At 38.3% G+C, this 14,783-nt stretch overlaps 1 protein-coding gene across 2 annotated transcripts in view; it reads left to right on the top strand.

Annotated features, from left to right (window-relative positions):
- PLXDC2 (plexin domain containing 2) overlaps positions 1-14,783 on the top strand; it is a 412,799-nt gene that overhangs the window by 299,838 nt on the left and 98,178 nt on the right. For both annotated transcript variants that reach the window (XM_036345506.1, XM_036345495.1), the window contains one exon: positions 2,200-2,299. In XM_036345506.1, the coding sequence (XP_036201399.1) occupies positions 2,200-2,299 (100 nt within the window). The remainder of the gene's footprint in view (positions 1-2,199; positions 2,300-14,783) is intronic.

The raw sequence follows: 14,783 nt of genomic DNA, 5'->3' as shown, positions 1-14,783 counted from the left end.
TCCTCTGACACGTTTATTTACTCCTGCTCCAGCCTTTTAATTCCTAAAAACACCAAAAGGCAATTCAGTCAAGGCTGCATGACAAATCACCTCAAAATGTAGTGGTTTAAAACAACCACCTGTCTTATTTCTCACAAGATGCCTATGGATCAACTCAGTGGTTGCACTTTTCTGGGTGGTACTCTTCTGACCTCAATGGGGCTCACTCATGTGCCAGGTGGAGTGGGTAAGGGCTAGCGGGTCCAGGATGACCTCTGTTGGAAGGAGAGTAACTCTCCACATCTCTCTCATGTCTGCAGCAGACCAGCAGGGGACATTCTCCTGGCAGGGGCAGGGGGCCCTGCAAGGAGGTAGAAATGTGCAAGCACTTTTTGAGGCTCCTTTTTTCCTTCATGTTTGTTGTTATCTTCTTTTGCAATATCACTGAGCCATGAGTTAAAGTGGAAGAGGATGGCCAAGGGAAAAAGTAAAACGTGTGGATACAGGAGGACATTGATTGGAGGCCATGACTGCGGTTGATCCTCCACAGATACAAAGCACAGGGGAGAGTGTTTGACTTCAAGACAAAGTATAAAGGAAGGCAGTGCAAGGAAGGAAATCGGTGAAGAAACAAATCAAATGAAGGATGGTAGGAAAGGGAAAAGATAAGAAAAAGTGATAGAAAAGGCGGAATGGAAAATCTGAACATAAGGGGAAGAGATACTATACTAGGAGGTGTGCAGCAACCAAGCCATGTGCGCTGGAAAAAAAAACTCTGGGGAAAAAATAATATTCATAATAACAGTAAGATTTTTTAATTGCTAGCAATAAAAACTCAAGGTCTGCTTTGAGTTTGGGTGGGGGGGAAAGACTTGACTTGGGGTGGTGAACACATAATACAATATACAGATGATGTATTATAGAATTGTATACCTGAAGCTATATAATTTTATTAACCAATGTCACCCCAATAAATTCAATACAAATTAAATAATAAAAAAAATGACTTGCAATAAAAAAGAAGGAAAGAAATACACTAATTATCACAGAATTATCTGGGAAAATACTTCACGCCTAGCAGAAGAAAGCTGCACTCATAGATGTTGCGGGATGAAGGCAAGTGCCAGTAGCGAGCTTTAATAATTATTCTAGGCAGGCATCTGTTAATAATACTGCTTAAAAATTATGACTTTGTCCTATTAGGATATACAAAGTACAACCTGAATTTGCATTTTTTCTATGCTTATCCATCCTTTTGTCTTTTCATCTTTAACTGTAATCTGTCTTAAATGTAAGTTACATTTATAGCAGTACTCCTCCACATGGAGTATAAAGCTGCGTAAACTGAGTATAATGCCCCTTAGGAAAAGGGATTCATATACTGATACTGAATATAGGTTGGTAAATAAGCAAATACAGTATATCAGAGTTTAATTTAGTAAATGCTCTCTTAGAAACAGAAATTGTGGTTTGTTTTGTTTCTGTTGTCCAAATATCAGAATAATTTTTAATGCTAGACATACTGATATAAAATTGGAATATACCATTGTTTGAGAAAGGATTGATTTGGTACATAAAGGGAAAATCTCATCTTCCATTTACACGTTTCAAATAATTTCAGAAACATTAAAATTTTCTCTTAATTGGTCAATTTCAACAAAATGATCCTTTTAAATATTATGATGCCAAGGGCAAAAATGAGCAGAACAGCTCTTATATACCATCTTCTCTCCAGTTTATTTTTTCCCTTCTTATTGCTATACCATTTGTTCAAGTTTATATAACAATGTCCGATCTAATATTTTCTTTAATGAATTACTCACAGATGGCCCACAACCTATTTATTCTACTTAAAGATTTTTGGGGTGCATTTATTTTTCTCTTTTCGTTTCTAGTCCTTTTATTTCTTGAATATGGTTTCGTTCCCACTTTTATTCCTATAAAAATGATAATAAAGTTAGTAATCATTATTATTAAACTCTTCTAAGTCTAGAAAAAAAAATAGAGTTCAATAGTCTGTCTCATTTATAATGCTGTATTTTGTTTAGTGTATTCTCAATGTGTCCTTTTTTAAACTGTAAATATTAGGAATGTTTGTCATATTCAGATTTATGTTCCAGTTGTTCTCTCTGTAGTTCTTCATCTCCATTGCCTGATTTTATTTACTAAGCAAGGTGAAATTAAATGCTAACACATAGCAATCTGCTTTTGCTTTTTCAGATTCCTGTTTTGGTCACGCAGATAAGTTCAACCAATCACCCAGTGAAAGTGGGGCTATCTGATGCATTTGTCGTTGTCCACAGGATCCAACAAATTCCCAGTATGTAGAAGAAGGGTAATTGCAAAGTCTGAACCTGCTGTGGGGGTAAATGTAAAGGAAATTGACTTGGGCAGATGTTAACTCTTTGAACAATAGAATTACTTAGATAAGTGCTGCTTGTTAATTATATTGTTTGGTTTATAACTTTTACTGAGGTTCTCTCTCTCTCTCTCTCACTAATAATTTAGGTAAAGTAAAATTAAATAGTCAGGGCAAGCCTGCATATTTTGAATTCTTTGGGGTGGTTAGCTTGGCTGTACAGATATATTTCTTTTATTAACAAGAAAAACATTAAAGAAACACATTATTTGACTAAAAGGTGTATGATAAGTGTACATTTATCAGCAAAAGAGGAGCTCTGTGTCATTTTATGTTTAACATAAATATAAATTTAGGTAAATAAAAATTTTGATGGAATTATATCTATTAGAGAAGATACATATTTTCTCTTCTAAATTAGTTTTGCCTATCTAGTCAACTTTGCATTTTGTAGAATAAAAACATGTGCTATTTTGGGCAGCTGTTCATCATATTAGAAGTTCAAAATGTAAGTGCTATTTGTAGTAGTCTGATCCTGTAACTAGCCATCATCTGAAAACTAATGTTTTTTAAACCTCCTCTATTTTAAGAACAGTCCTCAGGAATGCTTGGGTATGTTCATACTAAAAGTGTCTGCTTATTCGTTTGTGTCCTAGATGTGCTTATATAAAGCAAGAGATGATAAAAAAATACATCTCAAGATTAGGTCATTTCTTTTCCTTTTATTTAAAGTTCTTTTTCTTCTTTTATTTTATGACTAGAGGCCTGGCACATGAAATTCGTGTACAGGTACGGTCCTTAGGCCTGGCCTACAATCAGGGCCATCTTCCCCAGCTGCCTGCAGTCAGCCCTGACCCTAGCCACCGCCCACCCCTGGTTCCCCATTCGCCATTGGGCGATAGGAGCCTGCCAGCCTGGGGGACAAACTGAGAGGTTGGCCGTTCCTGCCCACTCGCCGGTCCCACCCCTGCCACAGGTCACCCTCTGTGTGTGGGGTGACCAGCAAAGCAGGGGCCTTGTCCTGGCACTGTGTGCATCTCCTGCCACCTACCCTTGGTTCCCCATTTGCCATCAGGCGATGGGAGCCTGCCGGTCAAGGAAAGGGACCGAGAGGTGGTCAGTGCACCTCATAGTGACTGGCTGTGTGATCGTTCTAGTCATTCCACCGTTAGAGTCAATTTGCATATTATCCTTTTATTATATAGGACTAGAGGCCCAATGCACAAATTTGTGCAAGAGTAGGCCTTTCTCCCCCCAGCTGCTGGCACCAGCTTCCCTCTGGCCACCAGCAGGCACCCAGGACCCAGGCTTCCCTCTCAGCCCCAGCTTCATTCAGAAGATTGTCCAGAGGGTTGTCCAGAATGATGTCTGGTCTAATTAGCATATTATACTTTTATTATTATAGATAGTGGTAGACTTAAATTATCACATACATCTATGCTATTTGGTCTTAAGGTGAGCTGATTCTCTTTAATTATGCTATCTCTCACTAATATAAAGCAAATGGAGTGGAAATTAGATTTTTCAGAGCAGTGTGTAAGCTGGATACATCATAGGGTTTATTTTACTAATAGAGTTTAGAATGACATTCATATATGGCAGTTCTGCGTGGGAAAGAGCATGAATTGTGCCGGTTTCTCCATGTTAGCTCAGAACTTGTGGGAGGTGGTATTCAAGGGAACTGTCAAACCAAGGCATATTTTCCAGAAACAAAACTGTACTGTGAACAAAGCAAGGTATTAGCACATGTAGGCAACAGGGAGACCTTCTGACTGAACTCTTAAGTCAGAAGCTGAGTCCAGGAAAGCCAACCTTGACTCCTGTTGGAGGATTGTTCTCTCATTCTTTTTTTCAGAAGGGTTAAATAAAGCATGACTCCAGTCAATTATTGCACGAGTAAAAGGAAACACTAGTTTTAGTTTATTTGTGGTTTCTTTTCACCCCAGAAAGAATTTTATTTGAAGCTTCTTCAGAAGCCATCTTAGATCACACATGTTCTGATATATTATAGTGTAGAGAAAAATACCCTCCAAAGTGCAAAAGAAATATTTTACAATTTTAATAATGTACTACTCAAGTTTGTGTGAGAAGCTAGACATGATAAAATTGTACTTAAATAAATTATTAATTTGTCCCCAAATGCAAATTTGCATCCCTTGTCCTATATAATAAAGTGGTAATATGCAAATTCTCGCACAAAATGGCCACCCCCATGTGGTCACAAGATGGCATCAGGGGAGGCAGTTGTGGGTAATCAGACCAGCAGAGGAGGGCAGTTTGGGGCAACCAGGCCTTCAGGGGAGGGCAGTTGGGGGCAATCGGGCCAGCAGGGGAGCAGTTAGGGGTGATTGGGCTGGCAGGGGAGTGATTAGGGGCAATCAGGCAGGCAGGCTGGCAAGTGGTTGGGAGCCAGCAGTCCCGAATTGTGAGAGGGATGTCCAACTGCCGGTTTAGGCCGGATCTCTGTGGGATTGGGCCTAAACTGGCAGTGGGACATCTTCCAAGGGGTCCCAGATTGGAGAGAGTACAGGCTGGGCTGAGGGAAAAAAACCCCTCCAGTGCATGAATTTTGTGCACTGGGCCTCTAGTTACAATATAATAGGTTCATTATTATGTTTTTTGGGATAAAAATATTCTTCCCAAATATAAATTTTATTGAACAAATTAGCAAAACTCATGAATTTTTAGAGCATATTATGTCTCAAGTTTGGGACTCTGCATTCATCTAAAAAAATTACTCAAGCTTCGCTTTCAGAGAAAAGCTTCCCTCAGGCAAGCTGATGCTGGAGCAACATTCACATTTTTGTTGACTTCACTGAGAAAATTAGCCAAAAAAGGGATGAAAGTTCTGAGTTTCTAATCCACTTATACCTGCCTTTAGATGGGACCATATTTCAGCAAACATACTGGAATAAATGTGTCCAACTTTAAAATCTTTTCGGGAATATAAAACTGTTAAATCTCCTCTGAAATCTGTTCCCACATTGATAAAGTGTAACAGTGTCTGTTACATGAACTTCTGTATAAGGAGGGAGATATGGTTGCATTGTAGTCTCAGCTTTAAAAAAACAACATAGTGTACTTATTTGCAGCAGAGATTAGGCCAACCCAAGATTAGTGTAATACAAGTTATGCAGGTATTATTTTTCCTGAGAAAATAAGATGATTCCTAGAGATCTGTTTGTTACTTATTTGTGCAATCAGAATTTAGATAAATATTTAAGTCAATTTCAAAATTATGTTCCCTTATTTAACAGCCTAGTTATTAGGAGTTTTCCTCATAGGGAATTTAAAATATCCATCTCTGTTACCTCTTTTCTTCTCCTGAGTGAATTTAGGGAAAAACTGATCATTATCCTCAGTAATAGGCGGTTTCATTTCTTCTGCATTTCATGGTCCATTACGTAAGACTTGGTTCTCATAAGATCAATTTTCTGTTCTTTTACTCATTTTGGTTACATAGGATATAGAATCTAGATCCTTGGCTTAATCTAGCAATGGCAACATAGGAATACGAGTTACAATTTTGAGAACAATTTTCCCAGAGGGACCACAGTTGCTATATCATTTTAATTAGATTTGGTGAATGTTTGGTAAAGCATTCAAAAATCTATAAGGTAAGCTTAATTTATTTATTATAAAGATTCCCCTCACCCCTTCCTCATAACATCATCAAGAACAAAAAAGGTGTTTTTTCATTTTTAAAAGCTTCCAAATGGTAAATGATTTTAATGTAACTTCCAAGTATAATTAATTAAGTATAATTTATCTTTCCAAGAAGGTCAGGTGGTCTGATAGTTTAAAATATCAAAGGGATTCAGCCATTGTTAGTAAATGAGTAAGGAGTTCTGAGGTTACAAGAGAAATTCCTTGGCTCCTCAACAAAATGAAAAAAGTCTATGGTGAAATTAACCCTTAAATTTTAAAAAATAAAATTTAATTAAAAGTCCAGAAAGCATAAGGAACATTGTAAGTGTGATTACTGGTCCTGAGACCTTAGGCATTTTATTTAATTTCTATAATTTCTTTTAATACAAAATGAAATGTGTCTATAGCATGCAGTACCTGGCACAGTGTAAGCGGTATACATATTTGTACTATCCTATCCATCATCATCTACATTATTAAGTTAAAAAGACAGTGATGCTAGAATGACCACACCTAGGCCAAGGACTCCTGAGTGGGTCTACAGGGGATTTCCACTAAAAAACTCCTTGACTTCCTCTCAATGAAGCTCATTATTTCTGACTTTAACCTCTTTTATTTATTTTTTTTCTTATTGTCTGTGTGTACCCATCTCTGCATTACCTTTTGATTTACATAAACTATTTTATAGAAATTTAGAGACAGAAAGAACCACAAAGATCAGTGAATTCATTCTCCACAGGTACAGGGATGAAAAACAGGTCTGCATGCAATGACTTTAGTAACTTATTACAAAAATATGGGTATAAAAATATATTTATGATTTTAAGCATAGTGCACATTAATTCAGAAGAATTTGTAAAGTAACAGAAAATGCAAAGAAGAAAATTTAAATTGCTTATAAACCTATTACTGCAAAAAGATAGCAATGTTTCAATGTATCTGCATCTAATATTTTGTTTACAGTATACACACACACACACACACACACACACTAATTAAATTAGCATTATGCTATAAATACCTGTGTTTCCCATAATTTATATAACACATTTTTTTGTTTATACATTGCCAAGTTCCTGTCTAAAATGTGGTCATTAATCACTACAACAAATTCTTTTGTTTCATAATTTATGTGACCTGTCTCAACACTGGCTTGGCATGTAGGTTGCTTTTTGTGTTAATCTACACTAATAAAAGAGAAACATGCAAATTGGTGTCACTCCACTACACCCACAAGTCATGCCCACCAGCCAACCAGGAGCGAGTATGCAAATTAACCCAACCAACATGGTGGCTGCCAAGGAGCTGGAGTGAGCAGGACACTTGGGTTGCCCCCGGCGATAGAGGAAGCCAAGCTTCCCACCTGCCCTGGCCAGCCCTGGCCTCTGCTCATGGCTACAAAGTTTCAATTATAGAACATAAATAAATCCCAGATACCTGCTTCCCTCCGCTCAAGGAGGCGCTGAAAAAAAAAAGAAAAATAGGCGCTGGGAGCTTGGGTCTCCAGGGGCCATGACTAGCCTTCAAACAGCCATCAGCCCCTCACCCAGGCTGGCCAGGCACTCCAGTGGGGACCCCCACCCTGAAGGGGGTGTGGCTAGCCTTCAAACAGCCATCAGCCCCTCACCCAGGCTGGCCACACACCCCCAGTGGGGACCCTCACCCCATGGGGGTGTGGCTGGCCTGCAAACCACCACAGGCCCCTCACCCAGGCTGCCCCATGCCCCCAGGGAACCCCCACCCTGATCTAGGACACCCTTCAGGGCAAACCAGCTGACCCCCACCCATGCACCAGGCCTCTATACTAATAAAAGGGTAATATGCTAATTAGACTGGGAGACCTTCCAAGAGACCTTCTGGACGTTCTTCTGGACAAAGCCATGGTGGCGGGGCTGAAGTAGAGGCAGTTAGAGGCCAAGAGGGGAGGGCATTTGTGGGTGATAAGGCTGGTGGGGGGCGGGGCTGTTGCGGGAAGCAGGCCATCAGTGGGGGTCAGTTGGAGGTGATCAGGATAGTGGGGGGGCAGTTTGGAGTCAGCAGGTCAGCAGGGGGGCAGTTGGGGGCGAGTAGGCCAGTGGGGAGGGAAGGTGCAGGCAAGCAGGGTAGCAGGGGGGGCAGCTGGGGGTGAGCACACTGGCACAAGGGGCAGTTGGGGGTGATCAGGCTGGCGGGGCTCAGTGGTTGAACATTGACCTATGAACCAGTAGGTCATGGTTCGATTCCTGGACAGGGCACATGCCCTGGTTGTAGGCTCAGTCTCCAGTGTGGGGTGTGCCGGAGGTACCCAATCAATGATCCTCTCTCATTGATTCTCTCTCTCTCTCTCTCTCTCTCTCTCTCTCTCTCTCTCTCTCTCTCTCTCTCTCATCTCTCATCTCTCTCCCCCTCTATCTCTCTCTTCCTTTCTCTCTGAAATCAATAAAAATATATATTCAAAACCAAACAGAAAGATAGCATGGCTTTTGCAGAAAAACAGACACACAAATCAATGGAAAAGAATTGAGAGCGCAAAAATAAAACCACGTGTATATGGGCAAATAATTTTCGACAAAGGAGTCAAAAACACACAATGGAGAAAAGAAAGCCTTTTCAATAAATTGTACTCAGATCATTGGAAAGCCACATGCAAGAGAATGAAACTAGATTACATTTTGTCCTTAATTCAAAATGTATCAAAAACCTAAATATAAGACCTGAAACAATAAATTGGTGGGAATGTAGACTGGTACAGCCGCTATAGAAAACAGTATGGTGGTTGTTCAAAAAATTAAAAATAGAGTTACCAGATGACCCAGAAATCTCTCCTCTGGGTATCTACTCAAAATACCAAAAACTATATACTCACAAAGATATATGCACCCCTATGTTCAATTCAGCGTTATTCACAGTGGCCAAGACATGGAAACAACCAAAGTGTCCTGTGGTAGAGGACTGGATAAAGAAGATGTGATACATATATACAATGAAATACTACTCAGCCATAAGAAAATACTAAATACTGCCATTTGTGAAAACTTGGATGGTTCTTGAGAATATTATGCTAAGTGAAATAAGTCAGAAAAAGCTGAGAACCATATGATTTCCCTTATATGTAGGATATAAAACTGAAACTCATGGACACGGACAACAATGTGGTGGTTACCAGAAGGGAGAGGGTGGGGGACGGTGGGGGGTGAGAGGGCCTAATATATGGTGACAGTAGATGATTTGACTTTGGGTGGTGGGCATGCAGTGCAATCAATATACAGATTTTGTATCATAAAATGTACACTTGAAGCTTATATGATCTTATTAACCAATGTCACTGCAACAAATTTAATTTAAAGAAGAGTATAAAGCTATTGAATGCCAATGGCTTCAATACTCTGGGCATTTGTGGGTGATAAGGCTGGCGTACTCTGACACGTTGCTTTCTATCAAGGCTGTATTAATTTACTCCCTGACCAGCATTATATTATAGCCCATTTCCTCAAATGCTCTCAGATGCGATTATAAATTTTAAACTTTTCAAATTTGTTAAGCAGAACATGATATCTCATTGTTTCTCTAATATTCTTTTGATTACCGGAAAGTTTTGACATTGGCATATTTTCAGAGGCCATGTGTACTTTCCATCATTTTTGTTAAACAGCTCCATTAAGTAATTCTTTCTCATCCTTGGCTTATGTCCTCTCAGATCCTTTTACACAGTGTGCAGAGGTCTTGGATAAATACACAATTCTTGCTAGTACTATTCATACTTGTTTGTTTCTCTCTCCTCCGATGTAGCATTTTGAATTTCGATCTTAATCTCTCAGGAGCTGACCTTCCCCATCAGGCCTCACCTTTTCTCCACCCTCTGAGCTAAATGAGCATCACATTTTCAGCAAGAAAATCCACTTGTGCCTTTACAATTCTTTTACTTGGAAACCTAAGGCTATATCATTTTTTTTCATTATTTTAAATTTATTGGGGTGACATTAGTCTACATGAACATATAGGTTCCATGTGTGGATTACTAATTTACAAAATCTGTATATAGGACCATGTGCCCACCACCCAAAGTCAAATCTTCTCCTGTCACCTCATATTAGGACCCCTTTCTTCTCTCACCCCTCTCCCTTTGGCAACCATCACACTTCTGTTTGTGTACATAAGTTTCAGTTTTATATTCCACATATGAGTTAAGTTATATAGTTCTTAGCTTTCTCTGTTTGACTTATCACTTGGCATAATGTTCTCAAGGTCCATCCATGTTGTTATAAAAGACACTCTTTCATCCTTTGTTATGGCTGTGTAGTACTCCATTGTGGCCAAGAGTTGGAAACAGCCAAAGTGCCCTAAGATAGAGGACTGGATAAGGAAGATGTAGCATACAAATACAAAGGCTGTATCATTTTAGTAATGTGAGAGTTACTCTAGCACATGCCCAATTCTTGTACTAGAAACCAACTGACCTAATTTGAAATGGTTCTACTACAAGTTATACCATTTCTGAATCCCTTACACTACTCTGCTTTATTCTTCTCACCAGCAGTATATTACCTGGCTCTTTCTTTCTTAAACATCAATACCTTTCTCATCAGCATCAGCTATTTTTAAATGTTTGACTTTGTTCATGCTACAATGTGCCTTTGCTTTGTTGGTTATTATTATTCAAAGTTCAATAAGAAACATTGGCATTTTTAAAAATGAAACTGACAACTAATTTGGAAAGCAAATATATATTTTTGAACATTTAGAGGTTCAGTGAACTCTTTGAATAATAATAATATATATATAGTTTGCCATATATGGACACTATATAAGGTTACAAGCCAGGCAGCAGTTTTCCAAAGAACTTGACCAAAATGACATTTACAGACTAGAAAAAAAAAACTCAACAAACAAGAGCATTTTGCTTTTTACCATGCTAAATGTCTTAAGCTTTAATTATCAAAAATTAAAATTAAAATAATAACAACAGTAATAATAATAGCACAGACTAGTACTTTGTTCATTAGAAATTTCTGTACTGATGAAATCATCTAAATCTGAACTGTCCAGTGAGGTCTCACTTTGTAGCTATGGTGTTCCTGAAATGTGGCTAGTGAGACAGGGAAATTAAATATTTAATTGGATTTAATGAATTTAAAGAGATACATGTAACTAGTAGTTTTATTGGACAGGGTATCAATAAATCATAGACACATAAAATATTCAATTTCAAGTATAATATTTACATAAACATATTTAACATCTTTGCCTTTTAAAAGGCCTTTGAATTTAAATGTCCTATATAGTAAAGAGCTAATATGCTAATTAGACCGAACAGCAGAATGAAGCTGGGGCTGCAAGGGTCGAGCCCCTTGCACGAATTTCATGCATCGGACCTCTAGTGATTAAATAATACCACTTTAAATATAAGCAGTATATTATAACAGATTTTCCCCATAGAAAACAATTTGTAGTTTTGATTTGGTGGTAGAACACATGCATTGTAATTACTTAGCAATTAATAACATTTTTAAGAAGTTGACAAACTATGGAAGAAATAAATAATCTTGAAAAAATCTGAAAAATATTTTCTTTCATAGTATTTTATACAGCCCAATAAAAACTCTTTCAGAAGAACTGAACTCTACTTTGCCAAACTACATTCTGTGGTAGCCTATGGAAGGCATAGGAAAGTAGCCAAGACAATTCTCAAAAATTATTTATGCTGATTTTTTCTCTCAAGTTGTTATTTGCCATTTTTGTTTTAAATTATGACCTTGGAGATTTTCCACTTTTCCCTTTTTATATGCCTTCAAATTTATTTCTTACTTTTTTCCTGTTACATGATTATTTCTATTTTAACTTACACTTCCCTACAATACAGAATACTTCTATTTTTAACTAATATGGTTGCCTACATTTATAAACATGTCCACATGCTTATTTTTCCAATTGCATTGTGCTATAGGAAATTTAGTTTCTTAAAAATATGGGGTCATTTTCTTATCTAAGTGCCAAGCTTCTGAGTGACTTAACACTAAAAGGTTTTCAAAACCTTGGTTTTAAAATAAAGAAATTGTACTGCGTTTTACCCAATTTTATTTAATAAAGTCTCAATTTTTGTTTCTCTTAAAAAAAGTTAATGACATTGCAAATGTGCATTACACAATCTCCCCATGTCTCGGAGCGGAGGGATGTGTCCCCCTGGTGGAAGCTCCCATGTTCAGAGCAAGAGTCCCTGAGCCGATGGGAGCCATGACGTCAGGCAGGCCTGCAGCCCACAGCCCACCGACCCACTGTGACAACACATGGACCGCTTACTTTCCTGACACTTGGGCAAAGTGATTTCTGAAGGAGTTCAAGAAATGCATCTTGTTTAAGCCATTAGTAAATACAAGTGGAAGGAGAACAAAAGCGAGGATTGTTTTTAAAGTTTCTGATTTTTTGTATGCATGCTCAAGTAACTTATGAAATCTGGCCATTAGGTTTTCGCAGTGCCCTGAAACTCTGAAGCAGTGAGGAAATGATAAGGGGACCATCTGAGAGGTTGAGATGAGCACTTCATAGTCACCTAAACTTTATGTTGCCTTATCCGATGCTGCATTACACGGCTATCTGATAGAATTAGAACTATAGAGGAAATATTTTTTAAAAGTTTGGGGCAAAAGCATCTTCTATTTGTAGGTGCTTTATTTAACACCCACAACTAGCTAATTCTCTTAATGCACTGCATTTTTGTTTGGAAAGCTTATAATTGCTGCAACAGTGCACTTCTTTTCTCAAGAGTCTGTGTTGGTTTTATTTTCCTCTGAGTCTTTGTCCTGCGGATGAAATTGTAATTGTGGGATGTATGCTATTTACGTTGAAGAGTGTTCAGCAAATTATAGTGTGTGGAAGACTCAATTGGAACTAGAATGGAAAATAAGAAATAATCATTTGGGCCAGTCATTAAGCACTGGCAACACGTAAACAAGGAAATGTTAGCAAATAATTTACATGATAATGCAAAGTATTATAATATTTATCTAAATGTAAGAATCAGCCAGTTTTGGAAATTACTCATACATTTTCTATGTGAATGTTAGCTTTCAAGGCAGGTTAGTAAACTTATCATAGCTAACCGTGCCACAGTGTGCTCATTAAACGTGTTTACTTTGGCTAAAGTGACTATTGATTGGAAAGGATTCCTGGTGTTTCCATACGATCACTCTGTTTCTCCCGCAGATACTGCTCAGAATTTCTAAAAATGTCATTCAGCAGTTACACCCTGAATCATATCCCCTGAAGATTTTTATTGCTGAACTTGAACTTTATTCTGTTAGTCTGCTCAGAGATCTGTTTTCTTTTTTCAACTTTAAAAGCTCCTAATGGGCATTACAGTGGATCTTGATTTTGTAAAGTTGTACGAAAGAGTAGAAGCCGTGACTGAATGTTTGGTACAACATTATTTTGTCTGACTTTCTAAACAAGACACATGGGCTAAATACATTCCTGGAATCAAATGAAAGCTCCTAGCATTGGCAGGAGCTATGAGTAAATAGATTCCTAATTACTTGTCGTTGACAGTGGTATCTCTGAAATGCAACAGAAATGACCATTTGGAAGCTGTCATTAATTGGCAGGTCATCAAATATCAGTTATTCTCATTAATTTTGGTTTTGGTAAGGTAATCTCCTCCCCATAGTTGGAGGTGTCTGAGCAGGCAATAGAACTCTTTCCCTTCACCCGTATGCATGATCAATAATTAACTCCCTGAGGCTTCCAAGTCCTTACCTTAGTCGTTTGAGCTCTTCAAAGTATAATATGAAATGAAAAGACAGCTAGTATTTTAAGCATCTACTAATACGGCTGATACTGTGCAAACTTTAGTATGAAGACTCAAAACCTCCATCCCAGTAGCAAAGCTATGTCATTTATTTATTTCTGAGGAGTAAATTGTTTAGCACAATACAGGGTAAAGCAGTATTTAGGAAAACATCCTCTTTAGACAAAGGCAGAAGCTGAGTAATGTTTTATATGCCTTAAAAGTAAAAAAAAAAAAAGCAAGTCTTAGCCGGTTTGGCTCAGTGGATATAGTGTCAGCCTGTGGACTGAAGGGTCCTTGGTTGGATTCTGGTCAAGGGCATATATCTCCGTTTCAGGCTCCTCCTTGGCCTGGGCCCTGGTCAGGGTGCATGCAGGAGGCAACCAATTCAAGTGTTTCTCTCACATCAGTATTTCTCTCTCTTTCCTTCTCTCTTCCACTCTCTCTAAAAATCAATGGAGCTCTGTCCGGTTTTGCTCAGTGGATAGAGTGTCGGCCTGTGGACCGAAGGGTCCTGGGTTCAATTCCAGCCAAGGGCACATGCCTGGGTTGTGGGCTTGATCCCTGGTGGGGGGTGTGCAGGAGGCAGCCGATCGATGGTTCTCTCTCATCATCAATGTCTCTCTCTCTCTCTCCCTCTTCCTTCCTCTCTGAAATCAATAAATAAATATATTTAAAATAAATAAAATAAAAATCAATGGAAAAATATCCTTGGGTGAGGATTAAAAAAAAAGGAAAAAAGAAAAAAGACATGACTCATGTGCCTTGAAACCTTACTAAATACCATGAAGTCAGCATTTTCTCTAATGTTCAATATATTTTACACTTTGAAAAGTATATATGCATCTTTCATTTACACCAAAAAGAAATTAATTGGATTAGGGTTCTAACCATTATTTTCCAATCTGATAAACCTGAAGATATATTCAGTGAGTGGCTCTAGAATCATTCCTAGCCCCAGAAGAGTTCATTTGGAGGCCACACCCGCCCCTTCCTCTTCTGGAGCAGAATTTCATGGTGAATAACCAGAAATGGGTG

Source organism: Myotis myotis, unplaced genomic scaffold, assembly GCF_014108235.1.
Source record: "Myotis myotis isolate mMyoMyo1 unplaced genomic scaffold, mMyoMyo1.p scaffold_m19_p_1, whole genome shotgun sequence".
Lineage (NCBI taxonomy): Eukaryota > Metazoa > Chordata > Mammalia > Chiroptera > Vespertilionidae > Myotis > Myotis myotis.
This window is presented reverse-complemented; position numbering and strand designations above follow the sequence as displayed.